Raw genomic sequence first — 14,343 nt, forward strand, 5'->3', positions numbered from 1 at the left:
GTGTCACGGCCACCATGGTGTCACAGCCCATGGGTGAACCACACGGCCACCATGGGTGTCACGGCCACCATGGGTGTCACGGCCACCATGGGTTGTCACGGCCACCATGGGTGTACAACGGCCACCATGGGTGTCACGGCCACCATGGGTGTCACGGCCACCATGGTGTCACGGCCACCATGGGTGTCACGGCCACCATGGGTGTCACGGCCACCATGGGTGAAACCACACGGCCACCATGGGTGTCACGGCCACCATGGGTGTCACGGCCACCATGGGTGTCACGGCCACCATGGGTTGTCACGGCCACCATGGGTGTCACGGCCACCATGGGTGAACCACACGGCCACCATGGGTGTCACGGCCACCATGGGGTGTCACGGCCACCATGGGTGTCACGGCCACCATGGTGTCCACGGCCACCATGGGTGTCACGGCCACCATGGGTGTCACGGCCACCATGGGGTGTCACGCACCATGGGTGTCACGGCCACCATGGGTGTCACGGCCACCATGGGTGTCACGGCCACCATGGGTGTCACGGGCCACCATGGGTGTCACGGCCACCATGGGTGTCACGGCCACCATGGGTGTCACGGCCACCATGGGTGTCACGGCCACCATGGGTGTCACGGCCACCATGGGTGAACCACACGGCCACCATGGGTGTACGGCCACCATGGGCCACCATGGTGTCACGGCCACCATGGGTGTCACGGCCACCATGGGTGTCACGGCCACATGGGTGAACCACACGGCCACCATGGGTGTCCACGGCCACCATGGGTGTCACGGCCACCATGGGTGTCACGGCCACCATGGGTGTCACGGCCACCATGGGTGTCACGGCCACCATGGGTGTCACGGCCACAATGGGTGTCACGGCCACCATGGGTGTCCGGCCACCATGGGTGTCACGGCCACCATGGGTGTCACGGCCACCATGGGTGTCACGGCCACCATGGGTGTCACGGCCACCCATGGGTGTCACGGCCACCATGGGTGTCACGGCACCATGGGTGTCACGGCCACCATGGGTGTCACGGCCACCATGGGGTCAACGGCCACCATGGGTGTCACGGCCACCATGGGTGTCACGGCCACCATGGGTGTACACACGGCACACCATGGGGTGTCACGGCCACCATGGGTTGTCACGGCCACCATGGGTGTCACGGCCACCATGGGTGTCACAGGCCACCATGGGTGACACCCACACGGCCACCTATGGGTGTAACCCACACGGCCACCATGGGTGTCACGGCCACCCATGGGTGTCACGGCCACCATGGGTGTCACGGCCACCATGGGTGTCACGGCCACCATGGGTGTCACAGCCACCATGGGTGAACCACACGGCCACTATGGGTGTCACGGCCACCATGGGTGTCACGGCCACCATGGGTGTCACGGCCACCATGGGTGTCACGGCCACCATGGGTGTCACAGCCACCATGGGTGAACCACACGGCCACCATGGGTGTCACGGCCACCATGGGTGTCACGGCCACCATGGGTGTCACGGCCACCATGGGTGTCACGGCCACCATGGGTGTCACGGCCACCATGGGTGTCACGGCCACCATGGGTTTCACAGCCACCATGGGTGAACCACACGGGCACCATGGGTGTCACGGCCACCATGGGTGTCACGGCCACCATGGGTGTCACGGCCACCATGGGTGTCACGGCCACCATGGGTGTCACGGCTACCATGGGTGTCACGGCCACCATGGGTGTCACGGCCACCATGGGTGTCACGGCCACCATGGGTGTCACGGCCACCATGGGTGTCACGGCCACCATGGGTGTCACGGCCACCATGGGTGAACCACACGGCCACCATGGGTGTCACGGCCACCATGGGTGTCACAGCCACCATGGGTGAACCACACGGCCACCATGGGTGTCACGGCCACCATGGGTGTCACGGCCACCATGGGTGTCACGGCCACCATGGGTGTCACGGCCACCATGGGTGTCACGGCCACCATGGGTGTCACGGCCACCATGGGTGTCACGGCCACCATGGGTGTCACGGCCACCATGGGTGTCACGGCCACCATGGGTGTCACGGCCACCATGGGTGTCACGGCCACCATGGGTGTCACGGCCACCATGGGTGTCACGGCCACCATGGGTGCCACGGCCACCATGGGTGTCACGGCCAATATGGGTGTCACGGCCACCATGGGTGTCACGGCCACCATGGGTGTCACGGCCACCATGGGTGTCACGGCCACCATGGGTGTCACGGCCACCATGGGTGTCACGGCCACCATGGGTGTCACGGCCACCATGGGTGTCACAGCCACCATGGGTGAACCACACGGCCACCATGGGTGTCACAGCCACCATGGGTGTCACGGCCACCATGGGTGTCACGGCCACCATGGGTGAACCACACGGCCACTATGGGTGTCACGGCCACCATGGGTGAACCACACGGCCACCATGGGTGTCACGGCCACCATGGGTGTCACAGCTGCTTCTATTGACGTCTGTGCACCCCCACACAGGATGGCAGAGTGGGTTGTGCCTGATACATTAACTGTCTATATTGCAGCTTAAATACCTTGCTTTCGCTCGAAAGTGTGTTCGCTGGAAAGTGTGTTCGCTCAAAAGTGTGTTTGCTCGAAAGTGTGTCTGCTCGAAAAGTATGTTTGCTCAAAAGTATGTTCGCTCGAAAGTGTGTTCACTCAAAAGTGTGTTCGCTCGGAAAGTATGTTCGCTCGAAAGTGTGTTCACTCAAAAGTGTATTCGCTCAGAAAGTATGTTCGCTCGAAAGTGTGTTCACTCGACAGTGTGTTCGCTCAAAGTATGTTTGCTCAAAAGTGTGTTTGCTCGAAAGTGTGTTCGCTCAGAAAGTATGTTTGCTCAAAAGTGTGTTTGCTCGAAAGTGTGTTCGCTTGAAAGTGTGTCCGCTCGAAAAGTATGTTTGCTCAAAAGTGTGTTTGCTCGAAAGTGTGTCTGCTCGAAAAGTGTGTTCGCTCGAAAGTGTGTTAGCTCGAAAGTGTGGTCACTCGAAAGTGTGGTCACTCGAAAGTGTGGTCACTCGAAAGTGTGTTCGCTTGAAAGTGTGTCCGCTCGAAAAGTATGTTTGCTCAAAAGTGTGTTCGCTCGAAAGTGTGTTCGCTCAAAAGTCTGTCCGCTCGAAAGTGTGTTCGCTCGAAAGTATGTTCGCTCGAAAGTGTGTTTGCTCAGAAAGTGTGTTCGCTCGAAAGTGTGTTCGCTCAGAAAGTATGTTTGCTTGAAAGTGTGTTTGCTCAGAAAGTGTGTTCGCTCGAAAGTGTGTTCGCTCGAAAGTCTGTCCGCTCGAAAGTGTGTTCGCTCGAAAGTATGTTCGCTCGAAAGTGTGTTTGCTCAGAAAGTATGTCCGCTCGAAAGTGTGTTTGCTCAGAAAGTGTGTTCGCTCAAAGGTGTGTTCGCTCCAAGGTGTGAAAGTTAATAAGGTATTAGATTATTGAAGCGACCATCGATAACCCCCGAAGGTTATCGATGGTCCCGGCACTCTGTCCATTCACCTTTTCAATTAAATACTATTAATGTCGACGATACAGATGTCAAGTTTAGCCAGGATCACACCTTCCAGTGGCATTGAAATCTCCTCAACCCACGTGTAAACTCACGGAGAAATTGCCACTCTGAGCTCAAATATATCAATTGCTGATGCGAGGTAAACAACGATTGGCTGGTATTATGAAAGCTTCAATACCATTGGCTGATACAACGAAGAGCGAACAATGATTGGCTGGTATTATGAAAGCTTGAACACCATTGGCTGATGGAATCTAAGGCGAGCTGTGATTGGCTAATAGTGAACTTGCGAAGGTAAATAGAGCCAACGGTCACTGTGTGCTTGATGTAGTGTGTTTGTTCTGGCTTGCTTGTTCTATGTTGAACGGCTGCACTTGTTTGGTGAGGCAGCATCGTGATGCACGAGCATCGTTCACTGTAAACATGAGTGAACGTTCCTCTGCACCCTCACAAGTGAACGTTCCTCTGCACCCTCTCAAGTGAACGTTCCTCTGCACCCTCTCAAGTGAACGTTCCTCTGCACCCTCTCAAGTGAACGTTCCTCTGCACCCTCTCAAGTGAACGTTCCTCTGCACCCTCTCAAGTGAACGTTCCTCTACACCCTCTCAAGTGAACGTTCCTCTGCACACTCACAAGTGAACGTTCCTCTGCACCCTCACAAGTGAACGTTCCTCTGCACCCTCACAAGTGAACGTTCCTCTACACCCTCACAAGTGAACGTTCCTCTACAACCTCACAAGTGAACGTTCCTCTACAACCTCACAAGTGAACGCTCCACTACAACCTCTCAAGTGAACGCTCCACTACAACCTCTCAAGTGAACGTTCAAAAATAGGTATTGCCAAATTGTTACTTATAAACACGTAATCACAAATTGAGTCACAAATGGTCGCTCACAAAGGTGTGGCAAATTGTCAGTGCTAAACAGGTGTAGTGTGAGGACTGGGTAGTGTTGTGGTGGCGGCGGCCGGGACCTCACTGTACACCGTCTAGCAGCAGGGACTACGGGCTCACCATAGCCCGTGCTACTTGGAACTTTTTGTTCCAAGTAGCGAATCTTAAACAACAACAACAACAGCAGCAGGGGAGAAATAATAGTAATAATGCACAATAAAACCACATTAACAGTGATGGATCAGTGCGAAGGTGAGTAGGAGCCGTGGGGAGGATTCGAACCTCGCTCACTTGGTGCTCCTAAGTGAGCGAGTTCGAATCCTCCTCATGGCTCCCAATCATTTTCTCAATAATAATAATAATAATAATAATAATAATAATAATAATAATTGTATATATAAGACTGCATACAAAGGGACAAGTGTTGGTGCATTTCGAGGACGGGTTGGGTTGGTTGCAACCTGCTCTCGCACAACACAGCACATATATGACTTATTGCTTATGGTCACTATTTCGCTTATAAATAAGTGCATATGTGATATTCCAAGCCATATTTCTAACTTTTTCTCTGTTTTATTAAACAATACAGATTTTATACAAAATTTGACAATATCCTGAGTTACTTTACAATTTACTTAAATATTTTAGTTCTGTTTTACTATTTTTATAAAACTGTAATATCAATATAGGTATAGGTTCAGCACTAATTGTAATAACATACTAAGAAGGTTAGGTTAGGTTGTGGTTTTCTATTCAGCTTTTCAAAGTAAAACCACATTCACAATAAATTAATATATCACATATGCACTTATTCATAAGCACGATATTGACTATAAGCAAGTGCGAGAACGGGTTGAATAATGAAGATAACAAATTATTTAGCGGTATAATGGGGGGGGGGGAAGAAGACTTGAGGAGAATACACTTAAGATGTGTGAGGTTGTTGTTGTTGTTGTTAAAGATTCGCTACCTGGAGCAAGTTCCAAGTAGCACGGGCTATGGTGAGCCCGTAGTGCCATATGTGTGAGGTGTTGTGTCGTTAAGGGAGGCTGGGAGTTATCTCAGGGCAGGTGATCTGTGACTACTGAGGGTAAGGGGGAAGGGGAGGTTATCTTGAGATGATTTCGGGGCTTAGTGTCCCCGCGGCCCAGTCCTCCACTAGGCCTTTTTTTGTCTCACGTCCCCAGGAAGCAGCCTGTACCACCTGTCTAACTCCCAGGTACCTATTTACTGTTAGGTAACGGGAGCATCAGGGTGAAAGAAACGGTACCCATCTGTTTAAGCCGGCGCCGGGAATCGAACCCCGGTCCACAGGACTACGAATATGAAGCGTTGTCCACTCAGCTGTCAGGCCCCTGTGGATGCGTTGGGGGTGGTGGAAAGTGTCTCCATCTCTTAATTTATCTGATCGCTCTTTTCTCAGTCTCCCCCCCCCCCCCGTCTCTCTCTCTCTCCTCTCCCTCCGTCTCTCTCCCTGTCCCTCTGCCTCCCCCCCCCCCCCTCTCTCTCTCTCTCTCTCTCTCTCTCTCTCTCTCTCTCTCTCTCTCTCTCTCTCTCTCTCTCTCTCTCTCTCTCTCTCTCTCTCTCTCTCTCTCTCTCTCTCTCCCCCCCTCTCCCTCTCCCTCTCCCTCTCCCTCTCCCCCCCCCTCCCTCCCTCACTCCCCCTCCCCCTCCCATGTAGCCAGCCCGGGTGGGGGTGACACTGGTGGCGGCCTTGTAAAGACAATCACGACTGGCGGCCATCTTGCCCTTGAGCCATCCTCACAACCTTCACCTTCTCTTATTACCCAAGTGTACTTACCTAAGTCTACTTACCCAAGTGTACTTACCTAAGCCTACTTACCCAAGTGTACTTACCTAATTGATCTTCCTTAAGTCTTTCCTGTAGGCATATATTATTGAATGTGAGGGAAAAAGGTGAGATTAATGATATCAATCTTGACTCTTTTCCTTACACATTTCTTCACTTGAGAAGGAAATTAAAAAATTAACTCTGTATAGTTCCTTTTTACAGTTTCATTTTGCCTGATGCTAAGAGTTGGATTTTGTTAACTCTTGTTAACATGATGGAAGGCAGAGCTGGAATGATTACAGTGTCTCTCCCCCCGTGTTCTACAATGTTTACACTGAACATAGCCTCTTTATCCAACTTATCAATTACCCAGAGGATTTTATATGACGTTAACATGTCTCCTTTATACTGTGTCTTCTGAAATATAGATCAAGCTTGCTGATGTGTTCCTGGTTTCAATAAACTTAGAGTAGACAGAGGCTTGGATTGTACGATAATGGTAGACAGAGGCTTGGATACCTGGTTGATGGGGTTCTGGAGTTCTACTCCTCAAGCCCGGCCCGAGGCCAGGCTTGACTTGTGAGAGTTTGGTCCACCAGGCTGTTGCTTGGAGCGGCCCGCAGGACCACATACCCACCACAGCCCGGTTGGTCCGGCACTCACTGAAGAAAATGTAATTTACACAGTCAAAATGATTCTGTAAATACCGTGTAAATCGTCGACAAGTGTACGGGAGTAGTGAAGAGGCGAGACAGTGACAGCCTCTCAGAGGAGGGAGGTAAACTCGTGCCATGATAATGCCATACGTCCTGGTGTGGAGGGTTGGTAATCGTAGTGTAAATGTTGTGTGGGGGAGCTGTGATGGCATGTGGGTGTGGTCACCTGTGCCACACACTACTGAGGCTGCCCTTCATGGCTCCTGAACTTTTACCCGTAATATAAGACCATTATAGTGAGAACTTTCACTGTGTGCACTCACTAGAACATCTCGGCTGGTGAAAGTTCTCTAGCTGCTCTCTCTGTCACGGCGGGCAGGGATACCTCACAACAGTGGTGAGGGATACCTCACAACAGTGGTGAGGGATACCTCACAACAGTGGTGAGGGATACCTCACAACAATGGTGAGGGATACCTCACAACAATGGTGAGGGATACCTCACAACAGTGGTGAGGGATACCTCACAACAATGGTGAGGGATACCTCACAACAGTGGTGAGGGATACCTCACAACAGTGGTGAGGGATACCTCACAACAGTGGTGAGGGATACCTCACAACAGTGGTGAGGGATACCTCACAACAATGGTGAGGGATACCTCACAACAGTGGTGAGGGATACCTCACAACAGTGGTGAGGGATACCTCACAACAGTGGTGAGGGATACCTCACAACAGTGGTGAGGGATACCTCACAACAGTGGTGAGGGATACCTCACAACAGTGGTGAGGGATACCTCACAACAGTGGTGAGGGATACCTCACAACAGTGGTGAGGGATACCTCACAACAGTGGTGAGGGATACCTCACAACAGTGGTGAGGGATACCTCACAACAGTGGTGAGGGATACCTCACAACAGTGGTGAGGGATACCTCACAACAGTGGTGAGGGATACCTCACAACAGTGGTGAGGGATACCTCACAACAGTGGTGAGGGATACCTCACAACAGTGGTGAGGGATACCTCACAACAGTGGTGAGGGATACCTCACAACAGTGGTGAGGGATACCTCACAACAGTGGTGAGGGATACCTCACAACAGTGGTGAGGGATACCTCACAACAGTGGTGAGGGATACCTCACAACAGTGGTGAGGGATACCTCACAACAGTGGTGAGGGATACCTCACAACAGTGGTGAGGGATACCTCACAACAGTGGTGAGGGATACCTCACAACAGTGGTGAGGGATACCTCACAACAGTGGTGAGGGATACCTCACAACAGTGGTGAGGGATACCTCACAACAGTGGTTTACCTGGTTGATACCTGGTTGATGGGGTTCTGGGAGTTCTTCTACTCCCCAAGCCCGGCCCGAGGCCAGGCTCGACTTGTGAGAGTTTGGTCCACCAGGCTGTTGCTTGGAGCGGCCCGCAGGGCCACGTACCCACCACAGCCCGGCTGATCCGGAACTTCTCTTCCGGATCAGTGGTGAGGGATACCTCACAACAGTGGTGAGGGATACCTCACAACAGTGGTGAGGGATACCTCACAACAGTGGTGAGGGATACCTCACAACAGTGGTGAGGGATACCTCACAACAGTGGTGAGGGATACCTCACAACAGTGGTGAGGGATACCTCACAACAGTGGTGAGGGATACCTCACAACAGTGGTGAGGGATACCTCACAACAGTGGTGAGGGATACCTCACAACAGTGGTGAGGGATACCTCACAACAGTGGTGAGGGATACCTCACAACAGTGGTGAGGGATACCTCACAACAGTGGTGAGGGATACCTCACAACAGTGGTGAGGGATACCTCACAACAGTGGTGAGGGATACCTCACAACAGTGGTGAGGGATACCTCGCAACAGTGGTGAGGGATACCTCGCAACAGTGGTGAGGGATACCTCGCAACAGTGGTGAGGGATACCTCGCAACAGTGGTGAGGGATACCTCGCAACAGTGGTGAGGGATACCTCGCAACAGTGGTGAGGGATACCTCACAACAGTGGTGAGGGATACCTCACAACAGTGGTGAGGGATACCTCGCAACAGTGGTGAGGGATACCTCGCAACAGTGGTGAGGGATACCTCGCAACAGTGGTGAGGGATACCTCACAACAGTGGTGAGGGATACCTCACAACAGTGGTGAGGGATACCTCGCAACAGTGGTGAGGGATACCTCGCAACAGTGGTGAGGGATACCTCGCAACAGTGGTGGGGAAGTTTCACTCTCCATTTGTCATTCCGTAAAAAATGTCCTGGAGCTCTATATCCACGTGGCTCCCGTCCTGGAGCTCTATACCCACGTGGCTCCCGTCCTGGAGCTCTATACCCACGTGGCTCCCGTCCTGGAGCTCTATACCCACGTGGCTCCCGTCCTGGAGCTCTATACCCACGTGGCTCCCGTCCTGGAGGTCTATACCCACGTGGCTCCCGTCCTGGAGCTCTATACCCACGTGGCACCACCCTGGAGGGCTCTATACCCACGTGGCTCCCGTCCTGGAGCTCTATACCCACGTGGCTCCCGTCCTGGAGCTCTATACCCACGTGGCTCCCGTGCTGGAGCTCTATACCCACGTGGCTCCCGTGCTGGAGCTCTATACCCACGTGGCTCCCGTCCTGGAGCTCTATACCCACGTGGCTCCCGTCCTGGAGCTCTATACCCACGTGGCTCCCGTCCTGGAGCTCTATACCCACGTGGCTCCCGTCCTGGAGCTCTATACCCACGTGGCTCCCGTCCTGGAGCTCTATACCCACGTGGCTCCCGTCCTGGAGCTCTATACCCACGTGGCTCCCGTCCTGGAGCTCTATACCCACGTGGCTCCCGTCCTGGAGCTCTATACCCACGTGGCTCCCGTCCTGGAGCTCTATACCCACGTGGCTCCCGTCCTGGAGCTCTATACCCACGTGGCTCCCGTCCTGGAGCTCTATACCCACGTGGCTCCCGTCCTGGAGCTCTATACCCACGTGGCTCCCGTCCTGGAGCTCTATACCCACGTGGCTCCCGTCCTGGAGCTCTATACCCACGTGGCTCCCGTCCTGGAGCTCTATACCCACGTGGCTCCCGTCCTGGAGCTCTATACCCACGTGGCTCCCGTCCTGGAGCTCTATACCCACGTGGCTCCCGTGCTGGAGCTCTATACCCACGTGGCTCCCGTCCTGGAGCTCTATACCCACGTGGCTCCCGTCCTGGAGCTCTATACCCACGTGGCTCCCGTGCTGGAGCTCTATACCCACGTGGCTCCCGTCCTGGAGCTCTATACCCACGTGGCTCCCGTGCTGGAGCTCTATACCCACGTGGCTCCCGTCCTGGAGCTCTATACCCACGTGGCTCCCGTGCTGGAGCTCTATACCCACGTGGCTCCCGTGCTGGAGCTCTATACCCACGTGGCACCCGTGCTGGAGCTCTATACCCACGTGGCTCCCGTGCTGGAGCTCTATACCCACGTGGCTCCCGTGCTGGAGCTCTATACCCACGTGGCTCCCGTGCTGGAGCTCTATACCCACGTGGCTCCCGTGCTGGAGCTCTATACCCACGTGGCTCCCGTCCTGGAGCTCTATACCCACGTGGCTCCCGTGCTGGAGCTCTATACCCACGTGGCTCCCGTGCTGGAGCTCTATACCCACGTGGCACCACCCTGGAGCTCTATATCCACGTGGCTCCCGTGCTGGAGCTCTATACCCACGTGGCACCACCCTGGAGCTCTATATCCACGTGGCTCCCGTGCTGGAGCTCTATACCCACGTGGCTCCCGTCCTGGAGCTCTATACCCACGTGGCTCCCGTGCTGGAGCTCTATACCCACGTGGCACCACCCTGGAGGGCTCTATATCCCACACTATAATGTGTACACTTGTGACAGTTCCAAACGGCGTCAACACGTGTACAGTTACAAGAGTATCGAGCTTATTACAGTGAAACTTATGACTGCTGGAGAAGACTGTGTACACTGGAGCCGGAGATGTTCACTATGACGCTGGCGTGGCGGACTGTGTCACAGTACTGTGTGGTGTGGTGTGGTGCTGGCCAGAGTGGTGTGAGGTGTGGCCAGAGTGGTGTGGTGTGTGAGGTGTGGTGTGGTGCTGGCCAGAGTGGTGTGGTGTGTGGTGTGGTGCTGGCCAGAGTGGTGTGAGGTGTGGTGTGGTGCTGGCCAGAGTGGTGTGGTGTGTGAGGTGTGGTGTGGTGCTGGCCAGAGTGGTGTGGTGTGTGGTGAACTATTGCCACAACAATCCAGCCTCTGCACTACTGAACTATAAGCAATACTAATATAATGTGTTTATGTATGAGGCAAAAGCCTGATGATTGTACTCACCTAGTTATGCTTACAGTGGTTGAGCTCTGGCTCTTTGGTCCCGCCTCTCAATCGTCAATCAACAGGTGTTCAAGTTCCTGAGCTGAGCCTATTGGGCTCTATCATATCTACACTTGAAACTGTGTATGGAGTCAGCCTCCACCACATCACTGCCTAATGCATTCCATTTGTCAACCACTCTGACACTAAAAAAGTTCTTTCTAATATCTCTGTGGCTCATTTGGGCACTCAATTTCCACCTGTGTCCCCTAGTGCGTGTGCCCCTTGTGTTAAATAGCCTGTCTTTGTCTACCCTATCAATTCCCTTGAGAATCTTGTACGTGGTGATCATATCCCCCCTAACTCTTCTGTCTTCTAGCGACGTGAGGTTTAATTCCCGTAGTCTCTCCTCGTAGCTTATACCTCTCAGCCCGGGTACTAGTCTGGTGGCAAACCTTTGAACTTTTTCCAGTTTGGTCTTATGCTTGACTAGATATGGACTCCATGCTGGGGTTGCATACTCCAGGATTGGTCTGACATATGTGGTATACAAAGTTCTGAATGATTCCTTGCACAAGTGTCTAAAGGCAGTTCTTATGTTAACCAACCTGGCATATGTTGCTGATGTTATCCTCTTGATATGGGCTTCAGGGGACAGTCCTGGCGTGATATCAACCCCCAGTTCTTTTTCTCTCTCTCTGACTCTTGAAGTATCTCATCTCCCAAATGATACCTTGTAACTGGCCTCCTGCTCCCTACACCTATCTTCATTACATTACATTTGCTTGGGTTAAACTCTAACAACCATTCGTTCGACCATTCCTTTAGTTTGTCTAGGTCTTCTTGAAGCCTCAAGCAGTCCTCCTGTAAATCCTTTTCATAATTTTGGCATCGTCAGCAAACATTGAGAGGAATGAGTCTAGCTATACCCTCCGGGAGATCGTTTACGTATATCAGAAACAGGATAGGACCGAGTACAGAGCCCTGTGGGACTCCACTGGTGACTTCACGCCAATCTTAGGTCTCTCCCCTCACTGTAATTCTTTGCTTCCTATTGCTCAGGTACTCCCTTATCCACTGGAGCACCTTACCAGCTACACCTGCCTGTCTCTCCAGCAATCATTTTCATAATTTTTCTCCGCTTTCCTTCTCACACTAACATACTCATTCCTGGTTCTCTGGTATCTTTCTCTACTTTCTCGTGTTCTGTTATTTCGGAAGTTCCTCTATGCCCTTTTGTTCAGCTCCTTTGCTTCCATACATGCCCAATTATACCATGGATTCTTCTTTTGCTTCTCGGATTTTTTCCTTTGGGCCGGGATGAACCTGTTTACTGCTTCCTGACACTTTTGGGTGACATAGTCCATCATACCCTGTACCGACTTATCTCTGAGGTCTGTGTCTCAAGGTATATCCCTTAGGAAACTTCTCATCCCCTCATAATTCCCCTTTCGGTGTGCCAGCCTTTTGTTTTCTAGTTCTTTTTCGGGGGAGATAATTCCTAGCTCTACCAGATACTCAAAATTCAATACACTGTGATCACTCATTCCCAAGAGTGCTTCCATCTTAACTTCCCTTATATCCGACTCATTTAGGGTAAATATCAGATCAAGCAAGGCTGGTTCATCTTCTCCTCTCATTCTTGTCGGTCCCTTGATATGCTGGCCTAGAAAGTTTCTTGTTATCGCGTCCAGCAGCTTAGCTCGCCATGTATCTGGTCCTCCATGTGGGTCTATGTTCTCCTAATCAATTTCCCATGGTTGAAATCCCCCATGATTAGTAGTCCAGATCCATGCCTACTAGCGAGAGACGCTGTTCTCTCTATTATGTTAATGGTGGCCATGTTGTTTCTATCATATTCCTGTCTGGGTCTTCTGTCATTTGGTGTGGGTTATATGTGACTACGACTGTAATTTTTTGTCCTCCAGTTGCTATTGTACCTGTTATTCAGTCACTGAAACCCTCACAACCCTGAAAAACCATTTCCCCAAAATCCCAGCCTTTTCTTACCAGCAGAGCTACACCACCACCACCACCTCTTCCTTCTCTCTGTTTCCTCACAACACAGTAGTCCTGTGGAAACACTGCATTTGTTATGGTTTTCGTTAGCTTTGTTTCTGTGAGTGCTATTATGTCTGGGTTTTCTTCAAGTACCCATTCTCCAAGTTCATCTGTTTTATTTGTAATTCCATCTATGTTAGTGTACATTGCCTTGAGACTCACTTTCTTCTGTCCAAGTGTGTGTGTGTGTGTGTGTGTGTGTGTGTGTGTGTGTGTGTGTGTGTGTGTGTGTGTGTGTGTGTGTGTGTGTGTGTGTGTGTCAAGTTAAGGGACGCTGCCACAACCTGGTCACTCTCACCGTTCAGTCTTGTCACCATTTTGTCCAGTCATGAAGACAAATGAGCCATACAGGTGGGAAACATGGCAGTGGGGAGATGAGATGACCTAGACCACGTTAAGGGTCCAGCAAGAAGAGCACCACCAACCCTCGACCTCTTACCTTCTCTCACCAAGGAAACATTGCCGTCGTTGGCGACTCGAAGCCTCTCTTTATGCTGCCACGTCTCTCGTAGTAGTCTTCCCCCAGGATGGTACCCACAACAGTTGCCTAACTCCTCCCGGGTACCTATTTTAATGGTGAGTAAACAGAGGCATCTGGTGGAAAGAAACGTGTCCAACCCGGGTTGAGAGTGAAGGACGTACAGGATCTATTAAAGCAATCATACCAGGTAAATGATAAGCCTTGACACGCACAGCACTCAAGGTCACGTGAGGTGTCCCCCGAGGGCTGGCCACCAGCCCGCCCTGGCCACCAGCCGGCCTGGCCACCAGCCAGCCTGGCCTCCAGCCGGCCTGGCCACCAGCCGGCCTGGCCACCAGCCGGCCTGGCCACCAGCCCGGCCTGGCCTCCAGCCGGCCTGGCCACCAGCCCGGCCTGGCCTCCAGCCGGCCTGGCCACCAGCCCGGCCTGGCCTCCAGCCGGCCTGGCCACCAGCCCGGCCTGGCCTCCAGCCGGCCTGGCCTCCAGCCGGCCTGGCCACCAGCCCGGCCTGGCCTCCAGCCGGCCTGGCCTCCAGCCGGCCTGGCCTCCAGCCGGCCTGGCCTCCAGCCGGCCTGGCCACCAGCCGGCCTGGCCTCCAGCCGGCCTGGCCACC

At 53.0% G+C, this 14,343-nt stretch overlaps 3 protein-coding genes across 8 annotated transcripts in view; 2 read left to right on the forward strand and 1 right to left on the reverse strand.

The window, feature by feature from the left end:
* The window catches only part of LOC123755786 (uncharacterized), an 85,409-nt gene that overhangs the window by 12,332 nt on the left and 58,734 nt on the right, over positions 1-14,343 (forward strand). Inside the window, exon 1 of one of the 6 annotated variants that reach the window (XM_069300065.1) lies at positions 3,868-4,372. The exons of the other annotated variants lie outside the window; for them this stretch is intronic. The gene's annotated coding sequence lies outside the window, so the exon portion shown is untranslated. Of the gene's footprint in view, positions 1-3,867; positions 4,373-14,343 lie in introns of those variants that run through there. 6 annotated transcript variants of the gene reach the window in all.
* On the reverse strand, positions 1,870-2,394 carry LOC138373650 (uncharacterized). Its single transcript, XM_069339991.1, has one exon. It carries the CDS (start codon positions 2,392-2,394, stop codon positions 1,870-1,872), a length of 525 nt encoding a protein of 174 aa, XP_069196092.1.
* LOC138373651 (uncharacterized) lies at positions 9,151-10,815 on the forward strand. Its single transcript, XM_069339992.1, has one exon. It carries the CDS (start codon positions 9,151-9,153, stop codon positions 10,813-10,815), a length of 1,665 nt encoding a protein of 554 aa, XP_069196093.1.

Source organism: Procambarus clarkii, chromosome 43 (assembly GCF_040958095.1).
Source record: "Procambarus clarkii isolate CNS0578487 chromosome 43, FALCON_Pclarkii_2.0, whole genome shotgun sequence".
Classification (NCBI taxonomy): Eukaryota; Metazoa; Arthropoda; class Malacostraca; order Decapoda; family Cambaridae; genus Procambarus; species Procambarus clarkii.